At 42.8% G+C, this 19054-nt stretch overlaps 1 protein-coding gene across 2 annotated transcripts in view; it reads left to right on the forward strand.

Annotated features, from left to right (window-relative positions):
- The window catches only part of SGCD (sarcoglycan delta), a 628273-nt gene that overhangs the window by 467188 nt on the left and 142031 nt on the right, over positions 1–19054 (forward strand). For both annotated transcript variants that reach the window (XM_073621164.1, XM_073621163.1), the window contains one exon: positions 18857–18944. In XM_073621164.1, the coding sequence (XP_073477265.1) occupies positions 18857–18944 (88 nt within the window). The remainder of the gene's footprint in view (positions 1–18856; positions 18945–19054) is intronic.

Consider the following 19054-nt stretch of genomic DNA (forward strand, 5'->3'; position numbering starts at 1 on the left):
TTTTTTTCATTTTTTATTTTTAATAAATTTGCACAGATTTCAAACAAGCTTCTTTCACATTATGGCGTATTGTTTGTAGAATTTTGAAGAAAATAATTAATTGAATCCATTTTGGAAAAAGGCTGTGACATAACAACATGTGGAAAAAGCAAATCACTCTGCAAGAGCAGTTGCTCCAGAGCTTAGTAAATGAGCAAAAGCTCTGTTGATATCCATCATCCATTCATTTGCAAACAAAAATGTCATTTTTTCAATTGTCCTTGCACGTGATTGGGCACTTTTTGGAAAGTGACGCTTTACCTCACTAAGCTCTGGTGCAGCGGCACTTGAAGAATGCCACTGCATTTTGCAGAGTGCACAGTCTGTTTTTCTTTTCAGCCCTTTTACACTGAGCCACCCCGAGCGGCGCTTTACCATCGTTTTTTGTGGCGCTATTCGAACGCTAGCAGGGCACTTTTAAGCCCCGTTAGTGGGCGAAAAAGGGTTAAAACCCGCCCGCAAAGTGCTGCTACAGTGGCGCTGTGCCGGCAGTTCGGCGACACTGCCCAATGATTTCAATGGGCAGGGGTGCTTTAGGAGCGGTGCAATATATGACATTTTTGGTTTGCGGTTTAATAGCACTTTAGGTGTGTATGTAGCAAAGAATCTCTCTGACGAGAAACAGGCAGCAAATAAAAACCTTTTCAGGGTTTTTTTTTACTAATTCTAACAAAATAAAATGTTTTAGCTATAGATATAACTTTAAAGGGCCTTAAAATTACATTGTCTTCTTTTCTTCTGGTCAGCCAGTCCACTTTGCTTCCTCACATGTGAAGGCTGGTATCTTCCTCTTAGGGGTTCGTATGCACATTCTGCCTTCATTGATTTTCTAAAATTAACTTTGAATTCCTTTGGGCAAAGAACAAAACATTTAAAAATGTCCCCAAAAGAGGGTGTCCAGTTTTGGCTTGCAATATCTGAAGTTTTTGTGGAGTATAAAGGTGTATCTAGATTTGCAAATGCAGCATGTTTTTAAGTGCATTCAAGATCTTCACATTTACTTTTGACCGCACTATAAACTGCTCCAAGCTGCTTTCCCTTGACTTGTATGTTGAGCAGTTGTGATGCAAACAAAAGCCAAAGTACACAAACCCTAAAGCCCCGTACACACTAGAAGGTTTTTTTTTTCATTCAACCCAGTAGGGCTGAATGAAAAAAAAAAACCTGACAGCTCAGAAGGAGCCATTGTACTAACTATCCAACGTTAGCACAGTGATCTCCCCTGCTGTTCTATTGTGTTCTGACAGGGGGATGGCCCTCCCCCGCTAGAACACTCTGGTCAGCGCGCTCATTGGCTGAGAGTGCTGATCAGGAGCCGGTCAACAGACCTTTTTCAGTCATGCCTATTCGAAAGAAGCCAGTTCACACGGGCTGAATGTCGGCCGGTTTCTATTGAACCGGCATATGCCGCCCAACATGTGGCCTATGGCTTTAACCCAGCCATACAATGATTGAAATTTAGCCAATTCAGCAGGGACCATCTGAATTTGATCAGCTTGTAGCATCCCTGCTCAACAAAAGTCAATCAAATGTTCAGGTGCTGCTGTCAGAATAAAATGTTCCAGTAGGGGGAATTCTTCCATCCACCTCGTTTGTATGGATGGAAGAATCAGTTTTTCTTTATGGCCTGCTGGCTGAAAAAAAGTGATTGGTGAGCCTAATAAAGTATTTCAGACTGTTTGACAGATGGTGTATGAGTAGGCTATATATGCACACATTATAGACCCAAAAACCATGATATAGCGTTCTCATTCCTTTATTTTTTCTATTTACTTATTCTTTTAGCAAAACTGCACATTTGACCCAAAGGGTTCCTTTCTAAGCTGTAAGGATATACATAGTGATCATACCACCAGCTTTCTGAAATGGGAATGAGGGTCAGCTCTTATCATGAACATTCTTAAACAAAAGACAATCTCTTCACACTTTTGGTCATGCTTCTGATATATTTAGAATAAACAAGACGTTAATTATTCATTATTTTCTAATTGTGAATACCAGCTATAAAAGGATGCTGCAGAAATAATCGCTCAAGCACACCCATACTTCTTAAAAAACATATTGTGCAGTCTACAGCTCTAGCAGTCATCATGTTTCTGAAATAAATTGGAAAAACGTTAGACCAGCCATTCTCGGCCAAGGTTCTGTGGAATCCTAGACTTCCTTCAGAGGTTGCTAGGGGTTCCTTGAGCTGTGGTCAATTGACCTCCCATTTTATGGTGCCAAATAGTTCTGGGTCCAATTCCACTTGGCAAAGCCATGATGGCAGTAATCATTTTAGCTGTTTGTATGTCTGTAAGGTGTGTATTCTGACCACCACTGTACAGAGAGCGTTCTTCTAAATGGTCACCAATATAAGGGTTATTTTTCAAATTGACCACCAATAAAAAAACTTTAGCAGGGGATCCCGACTCCTGAAAATGGATTCAAGGGTTCCTCTGGGGTTAAAGGGTTGAGAAAGGATGCCTTAAAATGTTATGGGCAATTATATTATTTTACTACTTTTATTTTGTAGTACCATTTGAATGTAACACAATAATGTACTGGTCAAACTCTGTAAAAAACATATTGCTAGTTGAAGAATAACTCAAAAATACTTTTGTTAAGAAAATTATGCACTATATAAATTGTAACACAGACCTCTTTGAAATTTAATGGTATTATAAGTGACCTTTCAGTTCTATCTACAGCCAGCTCTAATTTCTTCAAACTGTCATGAAATGCAAATGTCACTTCCTCGTAACTAGGGGTGGTCTGTACACTGAATGTGTACAGAATGTCCCCAGATATGTAATTAGCCACTCTGACTTGGCTCACTTTTCCCATTAATTTTACCTCCCATTACAATACTAATACTAATCATATGACTGCAGCAAGCAGACCCTCCTGCATAACTCCCTGTATTGCATGGACTGAAAGTAAGAGTTTCAGCATTAGGCATGGGTCAGCAATGACTTGTCTAAACTCATTGTAATGTCTGTTTTTATTCCATTTACAATGAAGTTGATTTTAGATTTGTGCATGAAACAAGAAGAATGCATATAAGATTAAAAAACATTGATAAAAAAAGCAGGTATGCAAGCATTGTGGGAAATGGATAAAAAATATGGAACTGATGAAAACTGTTACAAAGGCTTTAGAACTTTTTTGCAAAGTTTGCATGTTCTAGTTCCTAACTTGTCCACTATAGTAAGTATATTTTTAAAAAGCTATATGTTTTATTATAAAAGAGAATTCCCTGAGCTCCAGTCAAGTGATTTTTCCTTGGCTACAGTAATACCATCAGTCTGCTGCAGAGGAAGGATTTCCTAATGCCGCGTACACACGAGCGGACTTTACGGCAGACTTTGCCCGGCGGACTTTTCGACGGACTTTATGACGGCTTTCTGAATGAACGGACTTGCCTACACACAATCCACCAAAGTCCGTCGAATTCGTACGTGATGACATACGACCGGACTAAAACAAGGAAGTTCATAGCCAGTAGCCAATAGCTGCCCTAGCGTGGCTTTTTGTCCATCGAACTAGCATACAGACGAGCGGACTTTTCGACCGGACTCGATTTCGATGGATTGATTTAAAACATGTTTCAAATCTAAGTCCGTCCAACTTTTGAGAAAACAAAGTCTGCTGGAGCCCACACACGATCGAATTGTCCGACGAAATCCCGTCCGCCGGGCAAAGTCTGCCGTAAAGTCCGCTCGTGTGTACGCGGCATTAGTCTCCTCTCCCCCAGCGATCAGACTGCAACATTCAAATTTTATAGCAAGTCACAAGGTGAGAGGTTGCAGTAGAGGGCTGTTCTGTGTCAGACATTTTGTTAACATAGCCAAGAACTTAACAGGCAACAAGATTTAGATGATTGTGTGATCTCTGAGCTGGCACCTCGTTCCAGGCATTAGATGATTACTCTGGATAATGCCTGAAAAAAACAACTGGTCCGTCTTTCTGGAGAGAACAGCAAATTAAAAGATAAGTGCGTGATTTAAACAAACATACACACTCACCTATGTGGGTGCAGCTGTCCACTGCTGGTTCTAAGACCAAGAACCAAATGATCACATGACCACCAATTGCTCAGTTCTTGGTGAGAGACTGGCAACTGTCAGTAACTGGCTGTCTGCTCTGCCCCTCTAGCACTTACTGGAATACCAGGCTGTGGAGCCTTCTACTGGCTCTCTGACATCAGCCAGTAGCAGGCTTTAGCCCCCTGTCCACTGAATCTGGGTCACAGGAGTGCAGAACTTAGGGCGGCCATACACAAAGCAAATTTCTTTCCGGCAACCACGGGTTGCCGGAAAGAAATTCACTCAATTCCCCCATCAACGCAGACAGTGTTGATGCGGGAATCCATCCTGCTGGGCCATCGTCTATTCCCAGCGAGGGCAGACAGGGGAAGTCGTCTCCACCGGGAGTAGACAGTGATTATTGATAGTGGCTATAGCAGCCTCTAGCGATAATTGCAGGTAAAACCCAGTATGCTGGTTGTACCCAAGTTGATCAATCGTTCCTGCTGAACCAGCTGTGATTTGAATCATGTGTGGCCTGCCTAAAGGCACTCCTGTGACTCAGAGGAGAAATATGGCCAAATAAGCTTTGGCCATACATCTTTAAAAGAGAAATATGCGAAATTGATGTAGAGAGCAGATTTATTTTTCTGATGGGAACTTGGGAATCACATGCATGTGTGATCATAAATGTATATATACCCCCACCATTTAATTTAACGGTGCTGCAATGTCTTTCCAGATTTCTAGCTAAATATCCTCAGGTTCCAGTATATGTAATGGGGGATTCTAACAGTACTCTGGACACGTCTTTAGATGTGCACAGAAAATACTGCCCGCAGGGCCCCAGGACATATACAGCTCTTGCCAAATTTTTAACGGAAATTGGGCTTTTTGATTTATGGCAGTGTAAGTTTCTTTTTAAGGCACAATTTTCATGTCACTCACTAACGCACTCCACTTTGTCACGCATTGATTTAGCATTGGGCAATGCATTACCACACTACTATGACCCTAAGGTCACCTATCTTACCAGAGGTCTATCCGACCACTCCCCGGTACAACTCAGTTTAAGCTTCCCAACTGTAAAACTACCTATACACTGGAAGATGAATCCTTTCTGGATTCCTCTGTTTAGAGACACTAAACATATGCAAACACAAATTCAACACTTTTTACTGGATAATAAACATTCTGCCCCACCTGGTATAGTTTGGGACACTCTGAAGGCTTTTATCAGGGGGATGTGTATCAAGGAGATAGCCACAATTAAAACGAACAGCAGACAATGGGCAGCTGACGCCAGTGTAGTGGTAGACAAAGCAGAGGAGGAATTCTTACAAGCGCCCACACCTGATAGTGAAAGAAAATGGAAAGACACACAAAAATGTATCGCACCATACATACCCAACAAGCATACACAAACATACTTTGAAGAGGGGGGAAAAAACAGACCATATTTAATAGCTAAATCGCAACAACCGTCACCAATTATTCACCGCTTGGTGGTGTCACCAACACAGGTAGCTATGGACACCCCTTCAATTATGCAGGGATTCTGTACCTTTTTTCAGGATGTGTATTCCTCAAAGGTGAATTACTCCGAAGCCGCCTTAACTGAGTTTTTAGATGGAATCCCACTTCCGACAATACAGGAGGAAGACAAAAAACTGCTAAATGCACCTCTATCTCTAGAGGAATTGCAACTTGCCCTAGCAACATTCCCTAATTCTAAGGCCTCAGGAAATGATGGTCTCCCAATTGAGATGTACAAGAAGTTCGGTGGCATACTCCTACCGGAATTGCTCCATACCATCAAGGAAGCACATGCTAATGACTCCTTACCAGACTCCATGTACAAGGCAGTGATAGTGGGTCTGTTGAAGCCCGGGAAGGATCCGAACCAACCTGAGTCATACAGGCCCATATCACTTTTAAGTAACGATTTAAAATTGATTACTAAAGTCCTCGCTATGTGGTTGTCCAAGGTGGTGACAAAAATAGTGCACCCGGATCAATCAGGATTTATACCTAACAGGTCCACAGCGCACAATCTTCGCAGGTTATATCTAAACATGCAGATTCCAACAGATAATCAAGGTCAAAGAGCTATCCTTTCACTAGATGCCGCTAAGGCATTCGATAGTGTAGAATGGGATTACCTTTGGAGGGTGCTAGAGAAATTCAATTTAGGGGAGACATTTATTTCCTGGATTAAACTACTATATAGGGCACCGAAAGCTTGCATTAGAATTAATAACACGCTATCTCCCTTCTTTGATCTACACAGGGGAACAAGACAGGGCTGCCCACTATCCCCGTTGCTCTTTGCTCTGGCCATAGAGCCTCTGACTGCTGCTGTCAGAGGGAACCCGGCTATATGTGGCTTTAAAAGGAAAAATTTGGAAGATAAAATAGCCCTGTATGCAGACGATGCGCTCATATTTTTGGATGACACGTCCGCCTCTTTAACAAATCTCATGGAGTTAATCTGTAAATTTGGATCCTATTCGGGGTTCAAGATAAACTGGGACAAATCCACATTGTTACCACTTGATCACCTTGTATCGCCTCTTCCTTCAGCAGCAGACCAGATCAGGGTGGTAGATACTTTCCGGTATTTAGGCATAGTTATTCATCCCAACCTAGAACTATATGTTAAACTTAATGTAAATCCTCTGATTAAAAAATTCCAGGAAAAAGCAGCTAGTTGGATTAAACTTCCCCTCTCGGTAGTAGGTCGATGTAATCTGATAAAAATGGTCTGGGCTCCACAACTCTTGTATGCGCTCCACAATGCCCCCATCTGGATTCCTATCCACGTTTTCAAAAAATGTAACACCATATTCCGCTCCTTGATATGGAGGAAACAGGTGCTGCGTATTAAATGGGAAACATTACAGGAGGCGAAGGACTCGAGCGGGCTGGCAGTCCCGAACCCATACTATTACTTCATAGCGGCCCAATTACAGCACCTAACGGGATGGCAGAGCCCCGGGTCTTCTGACCCCACGAGCAATATCATACGGACTCTACTCTCGAGTGGGGGCCTTGTAGAGTGCATGGAAGCGTGAGAATTCCACAAAATGCCTGAATACCAAACTATGGTGCTTATAGATAAAGGCCAAGCAACACTTTCAATATGAAGGATACTCTGAATGGTCTCGTATCTGGAACAATAGCAACTTTCCCGAACTGTGTAAATTACAGGGCTTCTCTGCGTGGTCTAGGAGCGGGGTGGTATACATCCGCAGCTTTATCGGGGCGGACTCCTACAAGACTTTCAATCCCTGAGGGAAGAGTATGGCATATCAAATGTCTTGTTTTTTCAATATCTACAACTCAGGCATGCCATCTCAGCAAAAGCTACACTGTCCACATGGGAATTAACTAGACCCTCAGTGCTCACACAACTAGTAACATCAACGTCTAGGAAAGGACAGATATCATCTATATATGAATCCCTAATAACGCAGGTATCCAAGACTATGTCATTAAAATGCAGGACAAGCTGGGGGGAAGATATAGGCCACATCACAGACGAGGAATGGTCTGCTATAATTGAGAATGTACCCAAGGTGTCCCTTTCCTCTTCCCAAAAACTCGCACAACTATTCATTATACACTGAACTTACCGTACCCCATATAAACTACATAAATGGCACAGAAGAGATGACCCTTTTTGCCCTTGTTGCAGGATAGATAACAGTACCCTTATCCACATGCTCTGGAAGTGCCCGAAATTGCAAAGGTACTGGTCTGAAATAATCAGCTCTATAAACAAAATATGGAATCTTACATTTGTAGTTGACCCCAAGCTGTGTCAGCTGGGATGGTTAGACGAGGAACTATATACACCACACACTTACATAGCCATTCTCAGAGTATTGTTTATTGCCAGAAAACTTATAGCTAGAAAATGGCTTTCTGTGTCACCGCCAACACACACAGAATGGGTTAATACCATAAATGACACCCTATTGAGGGAAAAGTTGACATACCAACACAGAGGTAGCCCAGCAAAATTTGAACCAATATGGGATTCATGGTTGGAGGTACCTGGTTTAGCCCCCTTCCAACTGGTCCAAAATAAAGTACTTGGTGGCAGGACATAGACGCCCACCCCTTCTTCTGAGGAAGGAGGCTATCTACACTAGGTGGGTAAAGGGTGAGATGGTGACATAGAGACTCAGAATGTGGATCAGTCTGAAATACCGTATTTATCGGCGTATAACACGCACTTTTTTCCCCTTAAAATCAGGGGGAAATCGTGGGTGCGTGTTATATGCCGATCCCCGCTATTTTGTGATCTATTGGAGCAATCACCGCGATCACCGCCGACATTCACATAGCGTGTAGTTTTAAATATGGCGCTGCGGAGTTCGGAGGGACTCGGCGGCGCTGAACGAGCGCCGCCGAGAACACAGTGACTGGGCGGAGCCGAGATACACATAGCCGAGGGTTTTTGGCTCTTCTCGGCGCCGTTCACAGTCACGCCCAGTCCCGCCATTGGACCTGTGTTATGTCCATCATAGGGACTGGGCGTGACTGTGAACGGCGCCGAGAAGAGCCGAGAACCCTTGGCTATGTGTATCTCGGCTCCGCCCAGTCACTGTGTTCTCGGCGGCGCTCGTTCAGCTCCGCCGAGTCCCTCCGAACTCCACGGCGCCATATTTAAAACTACACACTAAACTTGTATATGTCGGCGGCGATCATGTAATGTACACTGGGGGCAAGGCTGCACTGACCACTGGGGCAAGGCTGCACTGGGGCAAGGCTGCACTGGGGCAAGGCTGCACTGACCACTGGGGCAAGGCTGCACTGGGGCAAGGCTGCACTGGGGCAAAGCTGCACTGACAATTCTGCACTGGGGCAAAGCTGCACTGACAATTCTGCACTGGGGCAAAGCTGCACTGACAATTCTGCACTGGGGCAAAGCTGCACTGACAAGGCTGCACTGGGGCAAAGCTGCACTGACAAGGCTGCACTGGACACTGGGGCAAGGCTGCACTGACAAGGCTGCAGATGGACACGATAACGCCGCATTGATGGGCATTTGAATGTAAGTTTTTTTTCCTTAAACTTCCCTCCTAAAAGTTTTTTTTCCTTAAAATTCCCTCCTAAACTTGGGGTGCGTGTTATACGCCGGCGCGTGTTATACACCGATAAATACGGTAATATTCTTGATGAGAAGTTGTCTTATAGGGCGTACACACGGTCGGAATCGACGCGATCGGATTATGTTGTCAGAAAATTTTATCTCCTGCTCCCAAACTTTGTGTGTTGGAAAATCCGATGGAAAATGTCCGATGGAGCCCACACACGGTCGGAATTTCCGACAACACGCTCCGATCGGACATTTTCCATCGGAAAATCTGACCGTGTGTACGGGGCATTACTCTGCAGTGACGAGTTATATGGTTTACTTATATAAGATAGTTAATGGAAGAACACTGGAAATCCACCCCCACTGTTTGGGGGGGGGGTACCTCTGCACCGACCGATTGTCCTTTTTAGGACCGGGAGCGGAGTAGGGGTACAAAACACTAAAAGGACACGTTTACTTAAAAAGGAAAATATACAAAAGATACTGCTATGGACATGTAGAGATTTGTCTTCTTAAATTGATTTTAAGTTCACATATAAAATAACAATGCAGGAGAAGCAAATCCGATTGGTTGTACATTTAGATAATAATATGTCCTTAGTAATGCTATTTGATGTATGTTTTTGTTTTTGTTTAAAGGAGGAGTTTTTCTCTTCCTATGCTTTACAAATAAAAAAAATCTGATTAAAAAAAAAAAAGAAATATGGGAAGTGTTTCCCATACTTACCTAGCTGGATGCAGCATCGGTCCGATGCTGCATCTGTCCCCTGCTGGCTATAATACTGAGAACCGAGCGATCAAACACTGCTGATTGCTCGGTTCTCTCTGACCAGAGGGCTGTGGAGGGGGCGGGAGCGGCCGGCTCAGGCTCTCAGCGGCTTGCTGAGAGCCTGAGTCGGGTGCCAATCCCAACCATATGGTCGCAAACTTTCCCGAGTCTGGATCGGCTCTGTGACATCAGCTGACAGCAGGCTTCAGCCCACTGTATGCTTGAAACGAACGAACTGCACTCCTGTGATCCAAACCAAACAAGGCTGTACTTCTCCTTTAAGACATTGTCAAGAGGAATATTGTGACCTTTGTAATAGATAATAAACACCTGTGTTAGGGTCACCAATTAGAATTTGACCATGCAATCTTTGTACAGTTAACATGGTGGGAGCTTTACATTTTCACATTACTTAACATACATGCAGTTGAAACCCTGCTCTGGAGCACCCCCCCCTTTCCCTATTGAGAACCCCACCGCATTATTTATTTATTTTTTTTTAATTGGTACCTTTTTTGGAGCTGTCTTTGTTCTGGTCAGGACATGCTTGAGTCCACAGTAATGCTGGCAATACAGTGATAGATTTCTTTCTTTCACCCTACAGGCTGAATAAAAGAAATCTAAATTCCTCCACTACACTACACTGACAGTGCGAATAGACAAATCCCCCCTGCCCGGCTGTGTCCGCTGTGAGAACACCTAAACAGTGCATCTGATTGGATGCAGGTTCTCTTCAGCAAAGAATTTTCCATCAGGTTCCGTTGAAAAAAGCTGATTGTCAAACTGAACGGAACCAGCAGGACAATACCCACTGGGATTTCTGCTGAGCTAGCAGGAAATGGACGAAATTCAAGCAGTGTATGGCCAGCTTTAGTGACGTGGGCAGCAGGGTGCAACCTAATTTCGAGCCAACAGAGACCAGCCAAATTTTGATCCATGTGTGGCCACTCTAATGATCAACTTCCCTTGAACAAGCTTGTTGGAAACTTTTTCTTGGTTGTCAGAATACAATAGCATAGCGGGCTGGATTCTTCGATTTTGTGGATGGAGGAGTCCATTCATTTTTGTTTGTTTTTTTGTTTAGCCAGCGATCCATTTATGGACAGCCTTAGCCCAAGATGGCTTGATAACACGCAAAAAGGGGGTGTGTCCTTGACATCCTAAACTCACTGGAAGTAGGATAAATTATGCTTGACGTCATTCAATTTAGAAGAGGAGCAGCCAGGACAGGAGGAGTGTAGAGAGAATGAGCCTTGGGAAAAATGTGTAAAATAGAACTTTCATATGAAAAGATATATCTGATGCTAAGCCCACTGTATTATGTATTGAAATAACTTGCATTTTCTTTACCCTTTTTATCTGGCAGAATTGAAACATTCGTGTGCTGTTATCCTAGCATGAATGTCATGAGGCAGTTTTGTACATTTGTCTCAAAGCACGAGACAATTTAAAATATTTCTTAGTTACTGACAGAGACACTTTTGATGCACGAGTCTCACTTTTACTCAGTAACAACTTCATCTATTTAATACCTTCTCCAGAGGCTGATTGGTATAGGCAATGTTTTCACAAGTGAGAAATAAGCTGAAATCCCCAGCGAGGGAGAGATATCTATCTCCTGCCATTGCGTAACACCATCCATTAGTACTGTACTGCTCACTTGTAAATGATGATCGCCTGAAGGTGTAAACAGCAGGTTCGCTAGATCTGTCCTTCGGGAAAGAGAGTCACTGTGGGTTTTCAGCATAACAAGTGAATGTGCAGTCTCACGCGCCTACATTTAGAGGTTTTTAAAATTCAATTAAATGAAATCGACCAAGAAACTAAACCATGTAACAGTTTCTTTGGCTTCTTTTTAATAAACCACATTTTACTGACATCATATTTTAAAAAGTCCTGTATTACACCGATCAAAAATAAATGATCTTCCAAAATTCAATTCAATTACCTAATGATTTGACAGATGGCCTGACATTTTGTGTTTATGGAGAAAGATTAAAGCTGTACTCCGGGCAAACGGCTAAATACACAAGAGAAATATATATAAGGGAGCTGTTTACCTGCCAGAAAATTAGTATTTTTTGTTTGTACGATTCTGACAATTTCACAGCTCTGCCAATATTTCAAAAGATACATTTAAGTATGTATTAATGATTACAGATCTTCATTAACTACTTCCCGACCGCACTTTAGCCAAAAAACGGCTACAATGAGGCCGTCCAGTTCCCCTTGGGCACGCATCCAGAACGCTCTGTGTCCGCTGTAATTGGCCCTTTACCATATGATCAGCTGTGTCCAATCACAGCTGATTGCATGTAAACAGACTTACCGGTTATCTGCAGTCCTTTTCTCACACACTGTGTCTGTGTGAGAAAAGGATTGCTGTTAACTGGCAAACCTGTCAGCATATTGTTTAAACTGATGATCAGGGCACTGATCATCAGTGCCCCGATGATCAGTGTAGCCCCATCAGTGCAGCCTATCATTGCACATCACTGCCGCTTATGAGTGACACCTCATCAGTGGCGCCCATCAGTGCCGCCCATCAGTGCCGCCTAGCAGTGCCGCCTCATCAGTGCCTTCTTATCGATGCCCATCTGTGCCACCTCACCAGTGCTGTCTCATTAGTGCCATCTCATCAGTGCCAATCAGTGCAGCCTCAGCAGTGCACATTTTTCAAAATGTTTTCTTTTTTTGTTTGTTTAGCAAAAAAATAAAAAATCCAGTGGTGATTAAATACCACCAAAAGAAAGCTCTATTTGTCTCAAAAACATTATAAAAACTTAATGTAAACAGACTTGCCGTTTATCTTCAGTCCTTTCCTCACACTCTGAGGAGAGGAGGAGATCATTTCTGTTAACTGGCAAGCCTGTCAGCACATTGTTTACACTGATAAACAGGGCACTGATCATCAGTGCCCTGATTATCAGTGTAGCCTCATCAGTGCCCATCAGTGAAGCCTATCAATGCCCATCAGTGAATGCAGTGAATCAATGCCCATCAGTGAATCCTATGAATGCCTCCTCATCAGTGCCCATCAGTGGTGCCTATCAGTGCTCATCAGTGCCTCCTCATCAATGCCCATCAGTGCCGCCTCACCAGTGCTGTTTCATCAGTGCCCTCTCATCAGTGAAGCCTATCAGTGCAGCCTCATCAGTGCACATCAGTGAATTACAGGCATACCTCACTTTTAAATACACAATGGGGCTTATTTACTAAAGTTGGAAAGTGCAAAATCAGGCTCACTTCTGCATAGAAACCAAGGAGCTTCCAGGTTTTATTACAAAAGCTTAATTGAACAAACTGGGGTTAGAAGCTCATTGGTTTCTATGCAGAAGTGAGCCTGATTTTTCACTTTCCAGCTTTAGTAAATAAACCCCATTGCGTACTTAAAAGTGCGGTATGTCTGTACTTATTTGCTAAATTTTATAACAGAAACTAAGAAAAACTTTTTATATTTCAAAATGTTCACTTTTTTTTTTTTTGTTTAGCATAAAATAAGAAAAACCCAGTGGTGATTAAATACCACCAAAAGAAAGCTCTATCTGTCTCAAAAAAATGATAAAAATGTCATATGGGTACAGTGCTGCATGTTTGCGCAATTGTCAGTCAAAATGCAACAGCGCTGAAAGCTGAAAATTGGCCTGGGCAGGAAGGGAGTGAAAGTGCCCGGTATTAAAGTGTGTAATGAGCTTGTTTTTATATCTGCCCAAAAGTCAAATTTAAGTTTGTTTAGGTTATTATTTTTATACGTGTAGCTGTATAATTTTACTAACTGATGACTTGTATACGCTGCCATCAAGGGGGTCCCAGTATGGGTTCCTGACACCAGCCAAGGAACCCCAAATTCTGTGACCACATAATGGGTGATTGATTTACTAAAGGCAAATAAACTGCGCACTTTGCAAAGTGTAGTTGCTCTCTGCAAGAGCTGTTGCTCCAGAGCTTAGTAAATGAGCTGAAGCTCTGCTGACTTCTATCATCCATGTCTCCTTGTTTTGCTTCTTTCTCCCACACACTAGTTCTGCTGTACAGGGACTGCAAGAGGCTGTTACCTCTATATTCCTCTATAGTGTGTACTTCAATCCAAAGCACACAGTGTGGTTCCTGTCTGATCTCTCTGCCCTCACCTATCTGCAAGAGTTACTTCTGATAGTCTAACTCATCACCACAGAAGTGATTGACAGCCTCAGCTGTGTATATTTTCCTATGAGACCGTGTAGGGAGGTGTCCATTCCCTTTACTCATGTCTCAGGTTACACTCAGCTCTCCTCTTTATTCTGTGCAGGGTGAGACTTCAGATCCCCCCCCCCCCCCCCACCTTCTAGAGCTGAGAAAAAGCCAGGTACAGCTTATGTAGGAGGATTTGTTTCATCTCTGTGTATCACCTGAGGCCAGTCAGTTCACTGGGTATATGTAAGGGTTTACAACCACTTTAAGTTACATCAGTCCAGGCTGCACTCATTTAACTATGCAATACAAACCATACCAGGAGTTCAGCTTTAAACGTGGTGCTATGCTATTGCTACCTGCAAAAATCACTGTAGCCAGCCTCTGCTTGGCCCCCTCTTCTGCTGGGCCCCATAACAATAACATGATCTGCTGTGGCTGTAGTTACACATGTAGGTGAGAGAGTGAGAGAGTCAGCTTTATACCAGTCCATTAACTAACTGATCTGGCCTGTAATTAGTACATATAGGGGTTCTCTGGCACAGTCCAGAGCTTTCTGATGAAGAGGTGGCTGTTTGTTCCTTTGCTATGCATATAGTTTGCTAGTTGATTGTATAAAAACAAATACCATTGGGATAAATAAGGGGGGCCTTCATTAACCTTCAGCTTGCCGGCATTGCTGCCAGCGGCTGGCCAGAGGAGACTAAAGACAGAAACCGTATGCTATGCATCAGTGTGCGCATAAACAGTCTTTACAGCTTCCTCGCTGGCAGGTTAATGATAAAGATTTATACAGACAGAGCAGGTCAGCAGGATCACCATCTGCGGCTGCGGCGCCTGCGTCTCTGACTGATATACCGAGTTCGGCAGCGCAGACATCTGCTCTCTGCTGGGAGTCACACAAACTTAGCATGACTGCAAGGCTAAGCAATGGGAACTCTTGTTCTGGGGAATTAAGATGTTAAAGTACAACTTGACACTTCTTAGATATTTAGATGTCATTCAAAATCTATCTGTCTGTATCTATCTATCTATCTATCTATCTATCTATATATCTATCTATCTATCTATCTATCTATCTATCTATCTATCTATCTATCTATCTATCTATCTATCTATCTATCTATCTGGCTGCATGGCTTATGCCGCGTGCACACAAGCGGACTTTCCGGCAGAAAAGGTCCGATGGAATGATTCAGTCGGACATTCCGATCGTGTGTGGGCTTCATTGGACCCATTCTTTCGAAAAATCGGGAAAACCGCTCATCTGTATGCTATTCTGACGGACCAAGAACGACGCAAGGACAGCTATTGGCTCCTGGCTATTGAACTTCCTATTTCTAGTCCCGTCATACGTCATCACGTTCTAAACGAACAGACCTTGGTGTGATCGTGTGTAGGCAAGTCCGTTTCAGTGGAACTCCGTCAGAACTCCGTCTGAAAGACCGTCAGACTTCGGTCCGACGGAAAGACCATTCGTGTGTACGTGGCATTACTTATTAAATGGCAAATGTGCTAATTTGCCCCTTTTTAACCTTGCATTGGCTGCTTATTCTCTTGTCACCACTTTTTCCGTCTATAATCACCAATGGAATTCACCATTCATCCGTGCTGCGGACTTTGGAGTTGGAGAGATTGATCAGTCGCTTCCCGCAGGATTTAACTTTCTTAGTTAATGTGGGGTTAATTGAACAGTTGGACGATTTGGTCAGTCCATTTTTAATTCCCACATGAGTAGTGTATATATTGGTGGAGTATGGTGAGACACAGTAATGTGCTTTCTGCTGTTAACCATCTAGCCGGTTAGGAGTATGCATAATTTTATAATTATAATTTTAACTGGCAGAAGGTGGGTTAATTGGACAGATAGACAATATTACGGTGGTCCATGTTCATTGACTTATAAGTCTACCAAATTTACTCACTATGAGTTAAAGTGGTAAGAAGGAGAATACTTGAGGTTCATTCCCATGCCGTGTCTCCACCCCCTGTGACGAAGTTGGAAGTGACGTAACGCGTCGGACGTGTCTACACAGTGACGCCGAGACAGTGACTCCACGTGTGCGAAGGAAGCTATGAGGAGATCGCAACACTGAGTTACCTGGCATGTTTTGAATCTTAACAAGGCGCTTTTGAATCTTTTATGATGTAAGTGCATTACTTTTAATAAACCGATTACCTTAAGGTGTTTTTACACTATTGGAGACTCTGTCTCACTTTCTATCCCCACATGTGGAGAGTGTCTTTATTGATCTGGATCGAGATTGGCATGTTTAACCCCTTGTCGACGACCCACCGCAAGGTTATACTGCAGCAAGGTGGCTTGGCTGTGCGAATCCCGTACCGGTACGGCTGTCCGTGCACTAGCTTCTGTGGGTGTACAATCGGCGATGGACCAGCTGTAATAATGTCACTGGTTCCCAAGAAAGTGTCAAAAATGTCAGTTAGGTGTCCGATCTGTCTGCCGCAATGACGCAGTCCCGCTAAAAACCACTAATCGCTGCCATTACCAGTAAAAAAGAAATAAATAATAAAAATGCCATAAATCTATCCCACAGTTTGTAGACGCTATAACTTTTGCACAAACCAATCAATATATGGTTATTGGGATTTTTTTTTACCAATAATATGTAGCAGAAAACATACTGGCCAAAATTGATGAAGAAATTCGATTTTTTAAATTCTTTTATTGGGAATGTTTTATAGCAGAGAATAAAAAATATTGTTTGTTTTCAAAATTGACGGTCTTTTTTTGTTTATAGCGCAAAAAATAAAAACCGCAAAGGTGATCAAATACCACCAAAAGAAAGCTCTATTTGTGCGAAAAAAAAAGGACATCAATCTTATTTGGGTACAGCATTACAACACAGCGCAATTGTCAGTTAAAGTAACGCAGTGCCGTATTGCAAAAAATGGCCTGGTCATTAAGGGGCTAAAACCTTCCGGGGCTAAAGTGGTTAAGTGGCTCTTCAATAACATTTAATAAGGCGATATTTGCCAGACACGAGAGTGAATGGCAACAGCATCTGGTGAGCTTTATTCTTAAGGGAGTGGAATTGGCACGCATAACTTTGGTGAAGGATTTTGGTGGATCATTGAGATTTTGTTTCACTATCTTTTCATCACTTTGAGTTGGCCTGTATTACCATATTGATTTGCATATGTTGGAGCACATATTTTTGGATATGCTATATAGAAACTTTTTATTAAGTATGGGCTTTTTATGTTGATCATGTCACAATGCTAATATTTAGGAGATGTGTAGATTAATTAGTGCGCTACTGTGGAATTGTTTGTCTCTTTTTCACATTGATAGTTGTTTCACCTCATTTGCATGTTTATTGAATATTAATTGGCAGCACAAACAGGTGTTTCTCATTAGCGCAGTGCGCACACATATATTTACATCCAATGGAATACTTTCATCTACTCTGCTGTGGCAGATTATGTCAACTCTGATGGATATTTGTCCATTGGAAATAACAAGGATTAGCTTAAAGTTTTAGTTCATCTTTGTAGAAAAGAATGAAAAGGTGAACTAACACTATACACCTTCCTCACCCCGCCAAGTCCCTGCTGTACTTACCTCAGTGGGTAATGAGCTGTCCGGATCCATGCTGCCAGTGTAGCGGTAAGGGGATCTGAAATCCCCTCTTCTCTGTGAAGCACTTCCAGGAAGGATCAATTCTGATTGGCCAGTGCTGGCACAGAGTAGCACTCTGATCAGTCCAAGAAGCACCTCGGGAAAAAAAGAGGAGAAGAGTGGGAATTTCAAATTTGCAGACCATTGTACCATCTGCATGGGCATTGACAGCTCATCACCCATGGAGGTAAGTACAGTGTGGACCGGGGGGGGGGGGGGTCTAAATCTCTAAAATCTAGACTCAAAACCAAAAAAATGTATACAATGTATCAAGCTTCTTTTCCTTTATTTTCACCTGGTAATCCTGTCCCTGGGTGGCTGTTCACTCCTCCTCTGTATCAGTAGAGGGTGCCATGGTTGTCACCTTAGGCTACTCTCCTGAAACTGAACTACAAACATGTCCATATCTCTTCATCTTCATTACATGTAGGGCAGGGCAAGTGGTAGTTTACAGAAGATAGCTATAGAAGGAAGATATTCTCCACTGCATGTCACGGGGTAACAAGAAATTGCTTTCCTGGCAAGATCAACAGTATTTAAAGACAAAGCTCTCTAGCCCAATTTGTTTTTTTTTGGACAAAGTAGAGAAGGGTTACAACTCCTGTTGTTTTTTATTGCTGTTTGTATTCCTGCTGGGCAGATTTACCCTCTCTATTTGTCCTGGTGACCATTGTCTCGGGACAGAAAGTGATAGGAAATGTGTGTTTACGGGCATCCAGCTGCCTTAGTAATCTTCTCCAGGCAGCAGTCTGATTGCTTCGGTCCCGGAGGTTACAGCTGGCTGACAGTATATTGAGATACAGTCAGTGACATGTCTTCCAATGTATATCTCTCAGTAGCTGGCTGTATACTTGTCAGAAAATCACAAACCATCATCCAGCATCAGCAGTCTGATTACATGTGTAATTGAGAGACTAGGATACTGACACATCCTATCAAGGAGCCATTGATGGATTACTGTTAGTAACACAGGAATGGTCAGATGGAGGTGAAGCACAAGCAATGACATGACCTGTAGCTGGAAGATTCTCCGGCAGTGTACGCATGTATACAAACACTCGCCTTTGTACATGAGTGCTCACAAATCTAATAGTTTGTCCTCTCTTTGTCGTTTTATACAGGGGAGCCCGTTGTACCTTCAGTCCGATCGAAATATTACTTTAAATATTCTCAATGAGGATATGAAGCCTGTTACTCAGCTGGTTACAGGTAGGACATATATTCATTTCTGCCATGCTCCTGTGTCCTGTTTTGATGGGGGATTATGCGGATTTATAGAGACTCTAGGCAGAAAAGAGATGCATGTGTTCAAGCAATTA

The sequence above is a fragment of the Aquarana catesbeiana genome, linkage group LG03 (assembly GCF_042186555.1).
Source record: "Aquarana catesbeiana isolate 2022-GZ linkage group LG03, ASM4218655v1, whole genome shotgun sequence".
Lineage (NCBI taxonomy): Eukaryota > Metazoa > Chordata > Amphibia > Anura > Ranidae > Aquarana > Aquarana catesbeiana.